General features: G+C 35.0%; 1 protein-coding gene and 1 long non-coding RNA gene across 2 annotated transcripts; both read right to left on the bottom strand.

Moving 5' to 3' along the window:
- Positions 1 to 8,258: 8,258 nt before the first annotated feature.
- On the bottom strand, positions 8,259 to 9,810 carry LOC133817636 (large ribosomal subunit protein uL2z-like). The gene is made up of 2 exons (XM_062250208.1): positions 9,310 to 9,810; positions 8,259 to 8,828 (listed from the first exon to the last, which is right to left on the bottom strand). Exons 1-2 carry the CDS (start codon positions 9,747 to 9,749, stop codon positions 8,483 to 8,485), a joined length of 786 nt encoding a protein of 261 aa, XP_062106192.1. The 5' UTR covers positions 9,750 to 9,810; the 3' UTR covers positions 8,259 to 8,482.
- Positions 9,811 to 14,265: 4,455 nt separating this feature from the next.
- On the bottom strand, positions 14,266 to 16,163 carry LOC133815955 (uncharacterized). The gene is made up of 2 exons (XR_009884921.1): positions 16,021 to 16,163; positions 14,266 to 14,751 (listed from the first exon to the last, which is right to left on the bottom strand). It is a non-coding gene; the product is annotated as an uncharacterized LOC133815955 (long non-coding RNA).
- Positions 16,164 to 19,802: the final 3,639 nt, after the last annotated feature.

The raw sequence follows: 19,802 nt of genomic DNA, 5'->3' as shown, positions 1-19,802 counted from the left end.
GTCCCAAAGACACCATATGAGTTGTGGTCGGGTAAGAAACCAAGTTTGCGTCATTTTCATGTTTGGGGATGTAAAGCTGAAGTAAGGCCCTATAACCCACAATCTAAGAAACTTGATCCGAAAACTATTAGTGGCTACTTTGTAGGTTACACTATTGGATCGAGGGGTTCCAGGTTCTATTGTCCTTCTCACACCACCAGAGTGATAGAATCAGATAGAGTTGTCTATTTTGAAGAAGAATTTGGTTCAAGTCAAGGGTCAAGAGAAATTGTATTCAGGGAAGAACGTGTTTATGTCCCTGTACCTGTTGCTTCCGCTTCCGCTCCTGTTGATGACCCTGTGATTTAACAGATTCCGATAGAAACTCATGATGAACCTCAAAATCAAGACCAAGGTGAAAATCTTGATATTGGGGATGATGAAGCTATGGTTAGAAGATCACAGAGAACCCGCAGGTCTGCTATTCCTAATGACTACCTTGTCTATTTACAGGAACATGAGTTTGATGTCGGAGACACTTTTGAGCCAGTTACCTATCAAGAAGCTATGAATAGTCCTCAATCTGTGTTGTGGATGGGTGCAATGAAAGATGAGTTGAATTCTATGTCACAAAATGAAGTTTGGGAGTTGGTTGAATTACCCAAAGGTTGCAGACCCATTGGATGCAAATGGGTGTATAAGATCAAACGTGACTCCAATGGGCAAGTGGAAAGGTATAAGGCTAGGCTTGTGGCTAAGGGCTATAGCCAGAGAGAAGGTATTGATTTCAAAGAAACCTTTTCACCTGTTTCCACCAAAGATTCGTTGCGAATCATTATGGCTATAGTTGCTCATTTTGATCTAGAACTCAATCAAATGGATGTGAGGACTGCCTTCTTGAATGGAGATTTATTTGAAGATGTTTACGTGACTCAACCCATTGGTTTTGAGAAGTCTGGCAAAGAACACATGGTTTGCAAGCTCAAAAAGTCTATCTATGGGCTTAAACAAGCATCAAGGCAGTGGTATCTCAAGTTCGATATGATTGTCACTGCAAATGGCTTCAAGGAGAATGTTGTAGATCAATGTATATATATGAATGTCAGTGGGAGCGGTTTCATTTTTCTAGTATTGTATGTTGACGACATCCTGCTTGCATCTAATAATTCTGATCTGTTGTCTGAGACAAAACAACTTTTGTTTAGCCATTTTGATATGAAGGATCTTGGTGAGGCTTCCTATGTGCTTGGGATTCAGATTCTTCGAGATAGGGCTAATGGTATTCTTCGTTTGTCTCAGAAGACTTACATTGATCGGATCTTGAAAAGATTCAATATGCATGCATGTTCTCCTGGGACGGCACCGATAATGAAGGGTGATAAGTTATCAAAGGCCCAATGCCCACAAAATGATAAAGAGAGAGATGAAATGAAAGTTATTCCTTATGCGTCATTGGTTGGTAGCTTGATGTATGCTCAAGTATGCACACGCCCTGATATTGCTTTTGTTGTCAGCGTGTTGGGTAGATACTTGAGTGATCCTGGTCTTAGCCATTGGAAAGCGGCTAAGAAAGTCATGAGGTATCTTCAGGGTACAAAGGATCATATGTTGACTTATCGGCGAGCTGACACTCTTGATATAGTTGGGTTCAGTGACGCCGATTATGCAGGATGCGTGGATGATAAAAAGTCAACTTCACGCTACATTTATATGATGGCTGGAGGAGCTGTTTCATGGAAAAGTGTCAAGCAGACACTCACAGCTTCTTCTACGATGGAGGCAGAATATATGGCGTGTTATGAGGCTACTTGTCAAGCAATATGGCTGCGGAATTTCATTTCAGCATTGAATGTTGTAGACTCTATTTCGAGGCCGCTGAAATTGTATTGTGATAACTCCGCAGCAGTAGCTTTCTCTAAGAACACTAGGAGTACTTCTCGCTCAAAACATATTGATATAAAATACTATTTTGTTAAAGAGAAAGTCGCTGAGTCTCTCATTTCTATTGAGTACACGCCTACCACTAGCATGTTGGCAGACCCACTAACGAAAGGCTTACCCATATGTGTATTTCTGGAGCATGTTGCTCGGATGGGATTGTTAGGAGCCTAGCTTGTTGAGCTCAGTGGGAGTTTTGTTATTATGTATCAAACATGCTAGTATTTTGTATGGATTGCTTATAGCTTGTGTTTTGTTATGAACATGCATAATGATAATTGAAGTCACTTCTTATTGTTGCTGTTACATATATATGTTTATATAAGTATATACTATTGTTCACCGAAGTGACAGGTACAAAAGGAGATGAATGCGCATAGTCTCAAATTAATGTACCACATGCATGTTTGGTATAATGATTGTTATTGTTTTTTGAATGTCTTCAAGACCGAATCATAAATAATATATTTATCCTATCGATATGATATTATGTATGATTTATTAGACTGTCTTTTGTGATGGACAACATTATGGTGGTTTGATTATATTGTCCAAGTGGGAGAATGTTAGAATTTTATATGGACTAATATAATTACAAACATAATTCCATTATCACAATCATTTTATAGAGTGCCTACGAATAGTTAAAGACCATAATGGGATGGTTAATATTAATCTAATTGCAATTGAGGCACATGGTAGCACCCTAAAGACTATAGGTTGGCCCATTAAATCATAGTCCACCATATCTGATAATATAAGCCCAATAGGCCCAATATACCCCTTTGGGTAAGAAGGCATATGAGACATATATATAGAACATATATGTTGTTGGGAAATGTACAGTGGTATATGGTTTGGTAAGGGTTGCTTTCCATAAGATCTCTCTTGCATTGCTTTTCTAATATTGTTTTGTGTAGATCGTGAGAGATTCAAGGATGAACATTGGAGACTCAATGTCAGGTATGTTTCATCTATATATATATTCAATTCAATGCTCTAAATAAAATGCGTTCCTGGATTGTTGTATGAGCATGCTATATTGATTTGAATCTGATTTATGGATTTATGCTCATAGTATTATTTTATATTTAACACATCCTCCTTCTAAACCCAAGAAGGGAAAACACGCACAGACACAGGCACCGATCCACGTCAAGCAAAAGATAATTACGAAGCCTAACAATGTTATAGTACCTTAATTAGCAGAAAAATTAGGAAGGTCTTCTTGAGGGTGATCTTGAACTCTTTTTCCCTTGGAAGCTATTGTCAAGCTAGAGTCAGCAAAGGTGGAGATTTAGATCAAATTCCACAGAAGTACAGGGGTGACGAACAATCGACATGGTCTTCTTCCTCCCTTGTTCGACGGCTAAGGTGGAGATCATTTTAACAGTCTTACAAAAGCAAGGAGACAATCATAGTGGTGCAGTTGAAGATCGGAAGAGTTGGGCCGTTGTCGGAGTCGAGGAGGCTGGCATGAGAATTGTGGATTTCTGAATAAATTTAGTTGTGAATTGTTCTCTCGCCACTTTATTTCCCATAAATTTAATGTATAATTTTTTAAACACAAAAATATAAATATAATTTTATTTTTGTTTCTTTATTTTAAAAAAATAAAAATATGTTTGGTAACTATTTTTGTTTTTTGTTTTTAAAAACAAAAAATAATAAACGCGTTTGATAACTTTTATTTTTATTTTTTTGTTTAACAATATAAAGTGTTGATTTGAAGAAGAGAAGAAAAAAAAAGAAATGAAAAATTGAAAACTGTTTAAAAAAAATTTGAAAGTGAAAAAAATTCTATTTTCAAAATTTAATAAATTTTAATTAAAATTTAAAAAAATAATAAATAAAAATAGAGTTACCAAACACATTTTATGTTTAATTTTCAAATTTTTAATTAATTAAATAAAAAACTATTTTTTTAAGTGTTACCAAACAACACCAATATTTTCATAAAATTTGAGAAAAGCTATTTCCCCATAATTTTTTAAATTTTGTTATAAAACCTATAAAAATGAAAATTTTCCATAATTTTGTCATTTTTAAAACTTCAAAATTTGGAGGCCCACATATTGGTTAGTAGTTTTAAAAAGTAGAAATTAGATCTAGTAACAATTTTTAGGTAAGCCCTTTCTTTTTGAGGAAATTACATTTTATATGGGATTTTTAATAGAGTGTGCAAAAATATGGCTTTTTTTCAAAAAAAAAAGTTAATCTATGGTTTTTTTTAAGAATTTTCACTTTTATGGGTTTATTTTCCTATATTTTTGTATAAAAGTTGGTTTATGCCATAGTTTTACTCTTAATCAAATTTGGAAGGGTATGTTTGTAATTTGATTATTATTTTTTAGGTTATTTGTTTTTTATATTGTTTTTATATAACTAATTTTATATTAAATTTTTCTTTGGTTGTTTTGTAAATTTTTTTTTGTAATATGAATTGTTTTTAAAATTATTATTTATTTATTATAAACATGTTTTTTTAAGATGTACATTTTTTTTCAAATCCTGGGTAGGGTAACCAGTTACTTGATTGATCTTAAAAAAAATATAGAGCTAGGTTAAATAACATGCACCAGGAAGGGTAACTAGTTATCCTGAGATGAGTAACTTTCTGCCATAAGAGAGGTAACCAGTTACCTAAGAGGGGTGACGAGTTACTCATATTAAATATGAAAATAAACATCAAATTTGAAGGAAAAAAATGGAAGAACACTTTATTAAAAAAGGAAGAAGAAGTAACTATGATTTTAGTAACATAAGTAACTAGTTACCATAAAGAAACCATAAATATACACACACCAGAACGTAAAAGTAACCAGTTACCCTTAGAAATATACACACAAAGAATGTGAAGGTAACCAGTTACCCATTCACGTTTTCATATTTTTATTAGTTTTCTTTCCAAATTTTGATATTCCTATAAGTGTTACAGTAAAAAGAAAATACTGAAAAAATTTATTTAAATTTTTTTTTACATATAGTGGAAAAAATTATACAAAAATTACAATAATAAATAAAAAATAGTAGAATAATTATATAATATTAAAATATATGTGTGAAAAAAAAAAGAAATAGAATGAGAAAAGAATAAGTACAAAAATGAAAAGAAAAAAAAGAAATGATGAATGAAAAAAAAAATAGATGAATAAATAAGAATGAAAAGAAAAAGAAGAAAAATAATGGAAGAATGAAAAGAAAAAAAAATATGAATGAAAAATTGGTAGAAAAAAAAAAGAAAAAAAAGCTCATATGTGTGAAAAAAGAAAAAAAAAATGGAAGGAGAAAATAATAAATACAAAAATGAAAAAAAAAACTGAAAAAATATGGAAAAAAAACAATACAAATGAAAGAAAAAATTAGATAGATGAATAAAAATGAAAAAAAAAAAGAAGAATAATAATGAAAAAATGGAAAGAAAAAAAGATGAAGGAAAAAATTGGTAAAAAAAAAAGAAAAAGGAAAAAATGGATGAAAAAACAAGCAAGGAAAAAAAATAATAAAAAAAATGATGGAAAAAAATAAATAAAGTAAAAATAAAAGGGAAATTTGATAAATCATGCTTACATTACCTTAATATTTAAAATTTGAACCAAAGTTAACCACCATATGATACAAATGCTCATCTTTCATTTAATACCAAAAATACCCTCATACATTTCCTCTCTATTCTCCCTCTTCCTCTCTACCTTTCATTTAATAGCTTAATAATTAAAATTTGAACCAAAGTTAACCACCATTTAGAATGTTGTTTAGATGTTGGATCTGTAGTTTGTTGGTATTTTTTGCTGTTTTTTTAGTGAAAATCGTGTTCTGTAAAAACCTGCGTTTTTTTTGGTTCCTTGAGTTTTTTTCGAAATGCCCGATAGTGTCCGATAGAGGCCCGATTCGGGCACGATAGTTATTGAGTTTCAAGGTTAGGGATAAAGGTCCGATGACAACCCGATGGTTGCCCGATAGTCAAGGTTAGGGATGGTGGTACGACAGTATTACGATAGTGGGTACGATAGTGTGCAATACTGTAGTTATTTCCATAATGGGTACGATGATGGTACGATATTAGCACGATAGGTGTACGATAGAATTTGTTAAGTAGTTACTATAACATCGTAATTTTAGAATTTGTAGTGGGACGATATAGGTACGATGGTAGTACGATAATAGTTAGTTTCAAAATGTTAACTTACTTTGTCAATGGTACGATGATGGTACGACAGTGGGACGATAGTGGGTACGATAGTGTGCAATACTGTAGTTTTTGCCATAAATGTACGATGATGGTACGACATTAGCACGATAGGGCAACTATCGGGTAACCAAAACTATCGAGCAACCATCGGGTTTCCATCGGACCTTCATCCCTAACCTTGAAACTCAACAACTATCGTGCCCGAATCGGGCCTCTATCGGACACTATCGGGCATTTCGAAAAAAACTCAAGGAACCCAAAAAAAACGCAGATTTTCACAGAACACGATTTTCACCCAAAAAACTACAAAAAAATACCAACAAACTACAAATCCAACATCTAAACAGCATTCTAAATAGTGGTTAACTTTTGTTCAAATTTTAATTATTAAGCTATTAAATGAAAGGTAGAGAGAAAGATGGAGAATAGAGAGGAAAGGTATGGGGGTATTTTTGGTATTAAATGAAAGATGAGTATTTGTTTCATATGGTAGTTAACTTTGGTTCAAATTTTAAATATTAAGCTAATGTAAGCATGATTTATCAAATTTCCCAAATAAAACTACTTTCAAAATCAAAGAAAACATAACTATGATAAAATAAATGTGACATTTCCATATTTTAGTTAGCTAGTAATTGTGTTTCCCATACTTTAACTTTTTCTTTTATAAATTTCCCATACAAATTAAAAAAAGTATAACTCCCATATTTTTGCACATTGATAGTATAAAAGCCATATTTTTGAAAAATTTACTTTCTTTTTATCTACAATTTTTAAGTTTTAGTATAATAACTACTATTTCAATCAATATACCTATTATACCCCTATAATTGGTGGATACTGTTTTTAGAAGAGTATCATGTGGTCAAGGGTATTTTTGGAATTGTCTGTGATAAAAATAGATAGAATTAAACTAAAAATATTTAGAAGGTAATTTTAGTTAAGAACTCATTAAATTGGCTAATTTTCAACTTATCCCTTTTAAAAAGCTAAATCCATATATATATATATATATATAACTTAGGTATGATTAAATAGTATAATTGGTAGATTCAAATAAATATTGGTATAAAATTAATTTTTTTAAAAAGTGACTAAAATTTAAATGATATCTCTAGGACACTTGATGTAATTTGTATATATTATATATATATATATTAGTTTTAAAAAATTAAATCCAAATATATATCTCTTCTATATAATTAGATTGTAGATAGCGGATATTTTTAGTTTTAACGTTTTTTTTTATTTTTTTTAACGTTAACTTTAACAAAATATTCTTATATTTAACAGAATATTTTTATATTTAACGGTAGTTTGTAAACACTTAAACTTAAATAAAATAAAATAAATAATTAAAAATTTTAAAATAAGATATTTTTGAAATATTTTACAATAATAATTATCTAAAAATAATAAATAATTAAACAAATTAAAATATAATATTTTCGAGATATTTTATAATAAAACTTAAATAAAATTTAATTAAATTTTACTCACTTATTAAAATAATATCAGTGAATTAACAACAAATTGAATTTTTTAGAAAAACAAGTAAGAAACTTAAATTTAAAATCCACATATAATATTTAATATTACATTATACATATAATCTTGTTAAAAAACTAGAACAAATATGTACTTAAACATAAATAAATAAATTATTTATTTAAAAATTTTATGATATTAATATAAATTTAATAAAAATAATTAATAAATTCTATAAATTAAACAGTAAAACGGGCCTAATGCATGTTGTTTATATATAGTATATATACAAGTTTAAGCTAAAAATTGTATTCAAATATTTATTTCCCAAAACTCGTTAAACGTTCTGCAATTTTTCTTCCAAGAAGGGTGCCAATCTTGTTATGGCTAATACAAACTATCAAAGAAAAGTGAAAGAGCCCTCCAATTAACGGAAGAAATGTCGATATATAATGAAAATAAAATAAGTATACTGCGGAAAAACCAAAGCATATTTAATGCAGTTTAAGACACTTAGAAGTATGTTTCAAGAAGTGTTCTTCATGTCTATTTTTTCTGCAGAGTATGTTTCTGAAGCGTTTAAGACACCCAGATGAGAACTTAGAGCAGAGTATCGAAAACAGGAAAACCCGGCAAAGCTAACAAAGTGAATTCCCCTAAATTATAAAAATGCCAAGCATGCTAAAATCGCATTATGAGCAAAACTCATCAGTACTTTCCAACAAAAGCAAAAAAATAAAACACATGTAATTATCATAACGCAAAATTGTAGTTCTAATCCAGAAACTGAAGCCAATCCTAAGTAGAATAATAAAATAGTAGTACCGAAGAGAGCAAAATGTCCACAATGAAAGATTTCAATAGGCACATAAAACTGGACAATGTCTAAGAACCCTTGTCGGACTTTGAAGCAGCAGCAGCAGCTTGTCCTCGAAGACGACCAGTCCTCCTGGCGGCAATAAGACCAACCTTTTGCCCGGGAGCAGCATCTCTGGGAACGGTACTAGCGTGACCAATATGTTGATGGTTACCACCACCATGGGGATGCTCAACAGGGTTCATAGCAACACCACGAACCTTAGGCCAACTGTTCCTCTTCACCCTGAATTTGTGATAAGCATTTCCTGCCTTCAACATAGGTTTCTCAGTTCTACCTCCTCCTGCAACCTGACCAATCATAGCTCTGCAACCACTTGGCAAAATCTTCTTGGCACCAGACGGAAGCTTGACTCTACAAAATAGGTACATCAATGTAATAAGAACAACTTCAGCTGACTCTGTATGAGGGTCTGGTGAAATATTAATAATGAACTTCAAAAACAAATGACAGCAAATAATCTAAAGAAAAACATCTATAACAATATGAACGAGCTACCAAGAAAGAATACCCAACAAAATTGACTACATTTTCAACACTAACACACTTGAATTTGAGTAAAATCAAAATAGAAGAATGCTGTTCAAATATAAGCCAAGAATTATTCGACCCCATATGAAATTCAGAAGGTAAACATGAGCTCCTATTGTTAATGGAAATGGACCAAAGCATTAACCTTAAAATTCAATTTCTATGAAAGATTATGTTCCCAAAAAAAAACAGAATAGAATTAAATCACATAAATATAAACAGCTCAAACAAGTGTAATACGAATATATTAGAGCCAAAAATATCAATTAAAAATTAGAAATTTAAAAAATAATTATTGAATTACCTGGAGGTTCCATTGTCCGGGTTATGACTGATAACGACGGCGTAGTCTCCAGAAGCCCTAGCAAGGACACCTCGGTCACCGACGTGGTGCTCGACGTTGCAAATGACGGTACCTTCAGGGAGAGATCTGAGAGGAAGAACATTACCGACAACGAGATTGGCCTTCTTTCCACAGTAGATGAATTGGCCAGAGTACAAACCCTCTGCGGCGATGAAAAGCTCCTTCTGGTGCTTGTACCGGAAAGGGTGACGGAAGGTGACTCGGGCGAGTGGGGCACCTCTTCCTGGGTCGTGGATGATGTCAGTGACCACACCCTTCAGGTAACCATTGCGCTCGCCGAAGTCGAGAGACCTGAACCTGGCCGGACCCTTACGGTGGTGGGTATGGGACTTGAAGACTGATCCCGCACCCTTACGCTGAGCACGAATGACTCGTCCCATTTCTGAGAATTAGGTTTTTTGGGCGGCGAAGAAGAAATGACACACTTCCCTGGTTGAAGACATAGAGTGATGGATCTAGGGTTTATATGTAGTCTTATTTTACCAGATTGCCCCTTTTCCTTTTGGGCCCAACAGAGCCCTAATGTTGGATGAACGATATTTCGAGACGAGAGAACATTGTTTGTTATAACAAATGAGATTATTTTTCAAAAATACGATGTTCTTACAATTTGTTAACAAAAATAGCCATAATTCTCACAAAATATATCAATATATACCCAAATCCGGTTGAAATAATAAAAACAAAAACGGAAAAGGGCCAAAAACAGTGAAAATGTGTAATTTTTCTTTAAATATGTAGTAATGAGATGCACCATCATTTTTACTGTTAACTTATTTTTTTATTTTTGTTAAACGTTGAAAATTACTTCATTAAATTAGATAGACAATGCCTGGTCATTACATAAAATATACTCAGGAACGGAACTGACTCTAACTCTCTTGTGAAATTGTTCAAAATAGCTCATTTAGTAACATTATGAGCCAAATAACTAAACTTCCTCGAAACAAAAGAAAATTGACAACCCATAAACTTGGTGTAATTTTCCTAATAAAGTTTAGTGTCTAATCATTAATTAGGAGACCACAGGGTAAATAATTGAATATTATGTGCATGTTTGTGATTATATGCATGATTATATGAATTATGTGAGTTATATTATAATATGACTATATTGGCATGTTTATGTGTTTTAAGCATGTACACGGGCCCGTTTCTTATTAGAATAACATTTTCATAATTTTGGTCCGTTAATGACATATTTAAATATATGTGTGTGTTTATAATTGAGACCACATTATTATTTTAGGGAAAAAGTTAGTGGTTTAGTCGCAACGGAGAATAATACCCGGCTCGGGGCGAGCCAATGGGTATTTAAGGTGATCTGGAGAGTCACTCGGACTCATTGTAGCGTGAGTCGTATTTGGGGAGAAATAGCAATATTCCGGGTTTGGCTGAATTATTTAGTGAGATTTGGGTATAGAGCGGGATTAGAGTGTGAAAATGACATGTTTGCCCTTATGAGGTGTTGAGAGAGAAGCGGGTTGAGTGGGGTATTTCATTCATTCGGGGCCGTTTGAATATATGGTTAAGGCTGAGTTTATTAACTCAGAAAAAATACATAAATCTCTCTCGTCCTCTCTCCCGCTCTCTCATTTTTGCTCGTTAGCGTTTTCGAAGGAAACTCGAGTTTTAGAGCCCAGATTCAAGCGAGGTTAGAGTCATAGCGATTCTAGGGAAGATTAGATGCTTGATAACTTGGGGATTTAGCTGGAAAGTGACTTAACCAAAGGTAATTTAAGTTTTGTTTTCCTTAAGTTTGTTAAGCTTTGATTGGATTTTATGGTTTTGGTGAGTTTTTGATCCGTTTGTAAGTTGGGTTTTGTTGCCTAGGATGTACTGATGATGTTTTGGGATTGAATTATGAGGTTGGTACTGTTTTGGAGGAATTGGCTCTGAGGAAACATTTGAAAAATTGGGTTTGCGAGGTTGCACTGCAGCCTTCATGAACCCAGGAGCATGGTCGGTTCTCTGAACCGCTATCGCGCCGCAACGCTTGTGGAGCTGCACCACAGCCCGTGTCCAGGGAAAATGAGAGTTGGGCTCTCTGATTTATGGAGAGTCGCGACTCTAATTATGGGACGTCGCGGTGCAAATAGAGGTTTTTGGCCAAAGTAGGTTTTGGGTGGCGGGAACTCAAACATAAGGGCTTGGGAAGGATTCTACTACCCGGTTTAGTAGGATTCGAGGTCCCGGAGACTAGGGCCTGGTTCGGAAGTCTTTATTTACTCGATATTGATGGATATCGCTTATTATGGTTGTGACTACTGCTAGGGTTCAGGAAAGGATCGTGCTCGAGGGTTGTTTATATTTATCTTACGCTTAGATCTAAGGTAAGAAAAACTGCACCCAATACATGGTATATGTGATTAGGGCTTGGGGCCCCTGTAAATGAGCATGATTATGATTATGTCTGTGATTGCTTGATTGAGCATGCTTGAATGCTCCATATCTGGATAATTGTTAAATTATATATTCTTGTTTGCATTATCTAATTGAAAAGACTTGCCTTATAAGTCAAGAACGACAATAATGCACTGGTCGAAAGCATGGACTTATAAGTCAAGGGTGGCAGTAGCGTGCTGAGCGCTGGTCAATATGGTTAGGCCTAATCAGGAGCGCATTATACGCTTGTCTGACCCAATGGTCGTGGAAAATTAAAGCGCCAGGTACGCTAGGCCAGCTCCAAGGCTGGTTATACAAAGGATAGGGCAACGGGCCCCAGGGTGACTTATTAGTCTCATATCCTAGGGCACTGGGCCCCAGTATGACATACTAGTCAATTAATTAGGGAAACTAGTCCCGATAGGAAGTTGTAGTCATTTATATGAATAGAATGCATGCATGAGTATGGTTATTACTGCTAGGCATGCTTATTATGATTCAGTAATATATTATTAACTGCTTATGAGCATGTTTAAGTTTTTTGTCGAGCCTTGGCTCACGGGTGTTATGTGGTGCAGGTAAGGGGGAAGGGAAGCTAGACCAACCATGAGTTGGAGAGCTTCGGTGGCGACGTGTACATATGCGACTGCTCGACCACCACGGCGGGGGGTTTCTCAGAGGAGCTAGGGTCAAACCCTATTTTGCCACTTAGGTCGGCTAGTTGTAATTACCTTTTTTAAACATTGTTTTGGGATCCCATGTATGAACGTAAGTATTTTAATGAAACAGTTATACATTTTGACCAAGTTTTTTAACCATTAATCACGTTTAGTTACACGGTTATGACCAAATGACTCGTTTAGAAACTCTAACACTATTTAAAGTACACAGTGTAACGGTGTAAAACGCCATAATCTAATACTTTGTAAAACATTTGCATGCTCATAAGCTTACAGAAGAAAGCCACATATTATATGAAAAATCTCAGTGGGGCCTTGCTAAAACATGCAAGTTGGGTCCAATAGTTTAAAGATAAAAATAATAGTTTCGTGAAACATTTTAAAAATAAATAAAGTTCAAGTCCCATTGATAAGTTCTGAAAAGTTAAAATAAACATAACATTATTCTTTAGAAATTGACGTTAAGCTGATCGTTTTCTCACCCATAGGGTACCTTCCACGCCATACACACCCTGACATTGGAACTCCCCACATCACCACTCGTGCCAAAGAGAAATCTTATTTGCTACCTGGAAGGGAAAGTAAAGGGTGAGCTAAAAGTCCAGTAAGGAAGTACAAACAATACACAAGTAGACACAACAAAATATATTCATATTCATACATCGTTATCCATCATAAACATTATTATCATAACCATCCACGCCATACACACCCTGACATTGGAACTCCCCACATCACCACTCGTGCCAAAGAGAAATCTTATTTGCTACCTGGAAGGGAAAGTAAAGGGTGAGCTAAAAGTCCAGTAAGGAAGTACAAACAATACACAAGTAGACACAACAAAATATATTCATATTCATACATCGTTATCCATCATAAACATTATTATCATAACCATCATCATCATAAACATAATCATCATAAGCATCATCATCATATACATAATCATCATGAACATTACATAAGCATCATCATCATCATATCTTTGTGAACATGACCCATATCTTGTCCATGTCACATCTTGAGGTAAACAGGAACTCTGGTCCTTGAATATCCTCGGCGCGTCCGTCCTATGAGTTACGTCTTTATATCCTTAGTAACTTGGGTTACGTCTTCATATCCTTAGTTACCCCTTTGTTGTGTCGCATTCAACACGCTAACAACCATTACATATCATACAACATACAGAAATACATGCAATCCAGTCATATCAAAGCCAAGGAAAACTACATGAATTTCTTACAATCATCATATCATATCAAAATAACATTTCATACATGGTTCATCATCATATTTAACATTTATATTCATACAAGCCAATCTTACCGTTCATAGCATAAACAAATAGAATTCTATCTAACTTCCTTACCTCAGGTCCAAGCAAAGCAAAAATTGACAACTTCACAACGAGCCTATAACCATAATCAAATAGTATTCTTTAGCATCACATAAGACTTTCTTGTGCCCAACTCATATACCCCATGTGTGCATGGGTCAGGCACACATGGTGAAAACTACACATATTTTCCAAACATGCATATTTACACATAAAATCACCAAAAGAAAAATGCAAATTATACCTATTTTACATGCATGGTTTTTAAGTAAAAATCATATGGTTGAATATTTGACATATTTTTTAATGTAAAATTGCATTTGCATGCAACATGCGTACGTGGGAACAGTGACGTAAAAAAACCCATTTATTATTTTAAATTACATAGAAATTGTTGACCCTCGATTTGGCCAACTAACATGGAGTCAAAACGCTTGACGTGGAAAGAGGTGTTGGAATGAATGTAATGACAAAAACAGTAAAGGACACAAGGAATTATAGTGGTTCGGCCCCAAGAACTGGTAATGACCTACGTCTACTTAAGCTATTATTGATATGAGATCTCGAAGGAGTGATCAAAGAACTAGGGTTCTCTGAGTTTCACTAGCCTGAGAAAGACAAATAGTACAATCGTAATCTAATAGCTCTAATTTTCTCTTGAATATGTAATTCTAATTAAGCAAAAGCCAAAAGTCCTTTCCTTGAGCTATCTTCTCATTATTTATAGGCTCAAGGAAGATTACATGAATTAGTTACATATATTCTTTCTTAAATAATCGGATATTCAGTAAATCATGGGAGATAATCTCGGATATGACGATGATCCCTATAAGATTATCTTTGAAATATCTAGAATGTACGACCATGCTGGTCGTGATAAAACTCAGCTCCATGCTTGCAATGCCTTACTGGTCGATAGTCGAACAGAATTCCGCCAGGTGTCAGCCACGTGTTAGAAATCACCTGCCATGTCATCCGTGTCTGTTTTTTGGATAACAGAAATAATTAAGGCTTGACATTATTCAAAATACTTATAATTCTCATGTTTCCTTAGAAAATCACAATTTTATCTAAACTAATAAAATTACAAAATTGATGTGAGAAAATATAATTTTTAGGTGTGAGAAAAATATATTTTGTTTGTATTATTTTAAGACTTAATTTTTATGTAGTATAAATTCATATATGATAATCAAATAATTAATTTTAATTTATTAAACTAAACTTTCAGCCACCATTTAATTTATTTAAAAATCACAAGTGAATTAATCTTAACATTTTTCTTAATTAAAATAAAGAAAATCATATCTATTAAAATGAACACTCATGGTTATATTAAAAACATCATTTTTAATATTTACATAGTTTAGGTGTTATATTATTTCACAAACACACAAATTTTCTTTTAATAAAAAAACTTTCCAATATTTTTACCAAAAATTCTAGCAACAAAATAAAATCTTCAAAATCACCATCTTGAAATTAAAATCCCATAATTTTTCCAAAATATATATAAAAAAAAAATCTGAAGGTATTTATTTGAGTAAAAACACAATTTTAATGTATGTTAAAATTCCCTTTAATTTCTTAAAAACATTATAACACTTGCAAAATCATTTAAGCATGCAAAATCATTATTTTTATCACATTCTAAATCTTTTAAACATCAAGATCAGCGATGTTTAACAAATCAAGAATCCATCTTTTTTATCATGCTTCACAAAATTTACACAATAACCATACATGTTTAAATTTATACAAATAAATCACAAATCCTAGCATGCAACTATTATCATATTGTTATTCTAAGAAAATCCCTATCATCACATAGACAATTAAATCATAGGCATGCTTCTAAGATCACAGGAATCTATATTTAATTACCATGCCAATATTTACATAGGATCCTAGAATATGGATCTAACATAATTGAAATACCAAACATACAAGAAAGATCCCTATACATGCTTGAGCCAAAACCTTTCATTAACATGAACATAGAATAATTAAAAATCACCATATCCAAACATTCAACCTCATAAATATACTTATCAATATACACACAAAACATCATGAACCCTAGATTAAGACTAGGCCGAAACCTACATATACACAAGCATAAAAATATCAGCAATCATTATATTCAAATATCTCAAATCAACACATGGCATAGATTCAAATTGACATCAAAACTTCAAAATCCTTTCAATAAAACAACAAAATTAAGCATAAGGTTTAGGGATCAACTACCTCGATAGAACCAATACCCAAAATGGCAATCACTCTTGAGTACCCTAGGGTAATCGAAACTCATAACAAGAAAAGAAGAACAAAAATTTTAGGATTGTGTGGGAGAAACCTTAGATTTAGAAAATTAACAAAAGATTAACAATACAAGAAACCATACCTAGACTTTCCAAGACCTTCTTCTTCTTCCTCCTTTCTTTTTCTTCCTTTCTTTCTCCTTCTCTCTCTCTCTCTAGCCGTGGGTTCCAATGAGCAAAATGCTCTCTTCCCTTTTCCTTCCCTCTTTATTCTAACCTAGCCCATAATAACCTAAGGAAAAAAAATTTGGTAAGTTTCCCCTTTTTTGATTATTTTCTTTTATTTTTATTTAATTTGATTTTCTCTTAATTGGTAGGAAATAAAGATGACAACCTCTCATTCCCTTTATAACTATTGTCTTCATTTTAATTGTCAAATAAAATAGGAATAGAATCACTCACTTTTCCACTATGCTTCACACGCCCAAGCCATTTCCTCTTCTTATTTTTTTTTTATAACTTAATAAATCTAATAAAAGGAAAATAATAAAGTGTGTAGAAAATTCTACACAAGTGCACCATGCAACCATGCACATGTACACACTCAATAACTAGGGTGTATCACTACCTACTATGTACCTTGGTGTATTCAACCAAAACTCAAATATTCACATATTGAAATAAATAAACAATTAACAATTAAATTCACAAAAATTCTACCAAACAATTCTAACAATTAATTTAAACAAATAAATAAAATAATTCACAACACTTAACAATTAAATAAAATAAAGCACAAAATTTAAATAATAAAAAAAATTGGTGCGCTACAAACGGTCTTGGCTATCCAGAGTATTACAATTAACTTCTCTAGATATGAAATCTATTTCCAAACTACGAGAGGAGCCTTTGAAGTTCTCAATCACAGTAGTTGTGTCTCCTTCTATTTGAACATATAGTATTTTCTTATTCACAGCAGTGGTGATGGCTAGAAGCCCAGCTGTGGCTTCTCCAACCATCATGGAGGAAGCCATACAGTGCTTCGTGACTACCCAAATAACTTCCCCTACATCAGCCATAGCTACTTTACTCAACATCATGAAGTATTTTCCACAAGCCACATCAAAATTGATCTTCACCCAACCTTTGAAAGGGAGTTGCCAACCTGCACATTCTTGGCTTATGATGCTAGGAATAAGAGCCTCCTTGTAAGCTTCAAAATTCAATTTGATCTCCTCAACACACTTGTGAGCCTTGCATCCTGTTGGGTTTTGCACCCCCAGACCATATATGTCCGGGTTAGGATTGGGCCTGAGCCTTGCATCCTGTTGGGTTTTGTACCCCTCGAACCATATGTGTATGGGTTAGGAGTGGGCCTGAGCCTTGTGTCCTGTTGGGGTTTTTACCCCCAGACCATATACGTACGAGTTAGGACTGGGCCTGAGCCTTGTGTCCTGTTGGGTTTTGTACCTCCCAGACTATATATGTCTGGGTTAGGACTGGGCCTGAGCCTTTTGTCTTGTTGGGTTTTGTACCTCCCGGACCATATATGTCCAGCTTAGGACTGGGCCTGAGCCTTGCATCCTGTTGGGTTTTGTATCCCCCAAAACATATATGTCCAGCTTAGGACTGGGCCTGAGCCTTGCGTCCTGTTGGGTTTCGTTACCCCCAGTCTATACGATCTTGATCAGGACAAAAGTTTGTGTTTTGCATCCTGTTTTGTTTTTATTCCTGGACTTGTTCGTATAGATGGTCATACCCCTCAAGTGATCGAAGACTGTAGTCTTGGGTCACTTGTTAGAAAAAGAAGGACGATGGACTCGAACTTTTATTTCTTTTACAATATTTCTTTATGATGTTTTGTACACACCATTTTATTAAGTAAGAAATCGCCATGGGGCGTACATTATTTACAAGAAAAATTGACAACAAAATCAAGCCCTCCTGACTACTGATAGTACCAACAAAGGTGTTCTGCGTTCCAGGCCCTTGGGACCTTTGTTCCGTGTAGTCGCCTTAAGCGATAAGTTCCTGGACACACTTCATTTTGGATTTCATAAGGTCCTTCCCAGTTTGGTCCTAGAACCCCCACTCCTGGATCTTGGGTTGCAAGGAAGACTCTTTTAAGGACTAGATCACCAGTTTCAAATTTTCGATTTTTAACCTTAGAGTTAAAGTGCCTAGCGATCTTTCCCTGATACATCTTCAGCTGAACCTAAGATTCTTCCCGAATCTCTTCAATGAGGTCTAAGGATTCTTGGAGTAAGGCGTGGTTCTGGATGGGATCATACGTGTCTCGCCTATGAGACGGGGCTGCCATTTCCACTTGGATGACCGCTTCATATCCATATACCATTATGTAGGGAGTATGTTCGGTAGACGTTCTTTCTGTGGTCCGGTATGCCCATAGGTTGTGGGGAATTCTTGCGGTCACTTGCTCTTGCAGGCTTGAAGCTTTTTCTTTAATATGCCCCATTCAAGATCTTGTTCAAAACCTTTGTTTGCCCATTTTCTTGAGGCCTAGCGACTGCAGAGAAGCTTTTCATGATTCCATGTCTTTCACAGAAGTCAGTGAAGTGGACACTGTCAAATTGATTCCTGTTGTCGAACACGATTTTATGAGGGAGGCCATACCCGCACACAATGTTGTTGATGACGAAGTCCAGGGCCTTTTTGGAGGTGATGGTGCTCATTGGTTCTGCCTCGACCCACTTGGTGTAATACTCGACAGCCACGATGGCATATTTTACACCACCTTTCCTGGTCCGGAGCGATCCAACCAAATCGATTCCCCACACTGCAAAGGGCCAAGGACTGGTCATCAGGGTTATTTTTGTTGGAGGGGCTCGCGGGATCTTCGCGTACCTTTGGCACTGCTCGAACTTGCGGACGTAATCAACACAATACTTCTTCATCGTGGGCCAAAAATATCCTTGCCTTAAGATTTTATTGGACAAGCTTAGTCCGACAGTGTGATCTCCATAGAAACCTTCGTGTACTTCGTGCATGATTGCACTCATTTCTGTCCCGGATACGCACTGGAGATACGACACGGATAACCCCATGCGATAGTGTTTTTTATCCATCATGACGTATCTGGGAGCCTGTACTGAAGTTTCCTGGCGGCCGCTCTGTCTACAGGCAACCCCCCCCCGTGGTTATGTAGTGGATGAGAGAGGCCATCCAGGACGTGGAGTAATCTATAACATTGATTGTGGGGGCCTGAATACTGGGTGCAGGAAGGTGGTTGATTAGGACAAGCCCAAAGAGCACTGCTAACATCCGTGGCCAACTTTGCCAATGTGTCTGCAAACACATTTTGTTCCCTAGGGATTTGGCGGATGAAATATTTCTTAAAGGATTGGAGCAACTTCTGGGCTCGCGTCGCGTAGGCGGCCATCCTTTCCCCCTTCATTTGGTATTCCGCCGAGAGCTGTCTGACCACCAATTGGAAGTCACTATAGACTTCTATACTTGCTTCCCCTACCTCATGGGCCAGACGTAATCCGGCTAACATGGCCTTGTGCTCGACCTTGTTGTTTGATGCTACAAATTGGAAGCGTAGGGCGTTCTGCAACTGATGTCCTTGGGGGGATATTAAGATGATCCCAAACCCGACCCTATTTTCATTTGAGGCTCCGTCCACGAAGACCTTCCACAGAGGTGCGGCGGAGTCGACGAGTTCTTCATCTTCAGTGATCCCGGTACACTCCACGATGAAGTTGGCCAGGGCCTACCCCTTGATTGAAATCCTGTGGACATATGCAA

Source organism: Humulus lupulus, chromosome 2 (genome assembly GCF_963169125.1).
Source record: "Humulus lupulus chromosome 2, drHumLupu1.1, whole genome shotgun sequence".
Taxonomy (NCBI): domain Eukaryota; kingdom Viridiplantae; phylum Streptophyta; class Magnoliopsida; order Rosales; family Cannabaceae; genus Humulus; species Humulus lupulus.
The sequence above is the reverse complement of the archived record's forward strand: the minus strand, read 5'-3'. Positions and strand labels throughout refer to the sequence as shown.

Excerpts from the sequence above, each read along its gene's own strand:
- LOC133817636 (XM_062250208.1), bottom strand. The coding sequence starts at position 9,749 with ATGGGACGAGTCATTCGTGCTCAGCGTAAGGGTGCGGGATCAGTCTTC. Across the intron at positions 8,829-9,309 it reads CCGGACAATGGAACCTCCAG|AGTCAAGCTTCCGTCTGGTG; the intron begins GTAATTCAATAA and ends CCTATTTTGTAG.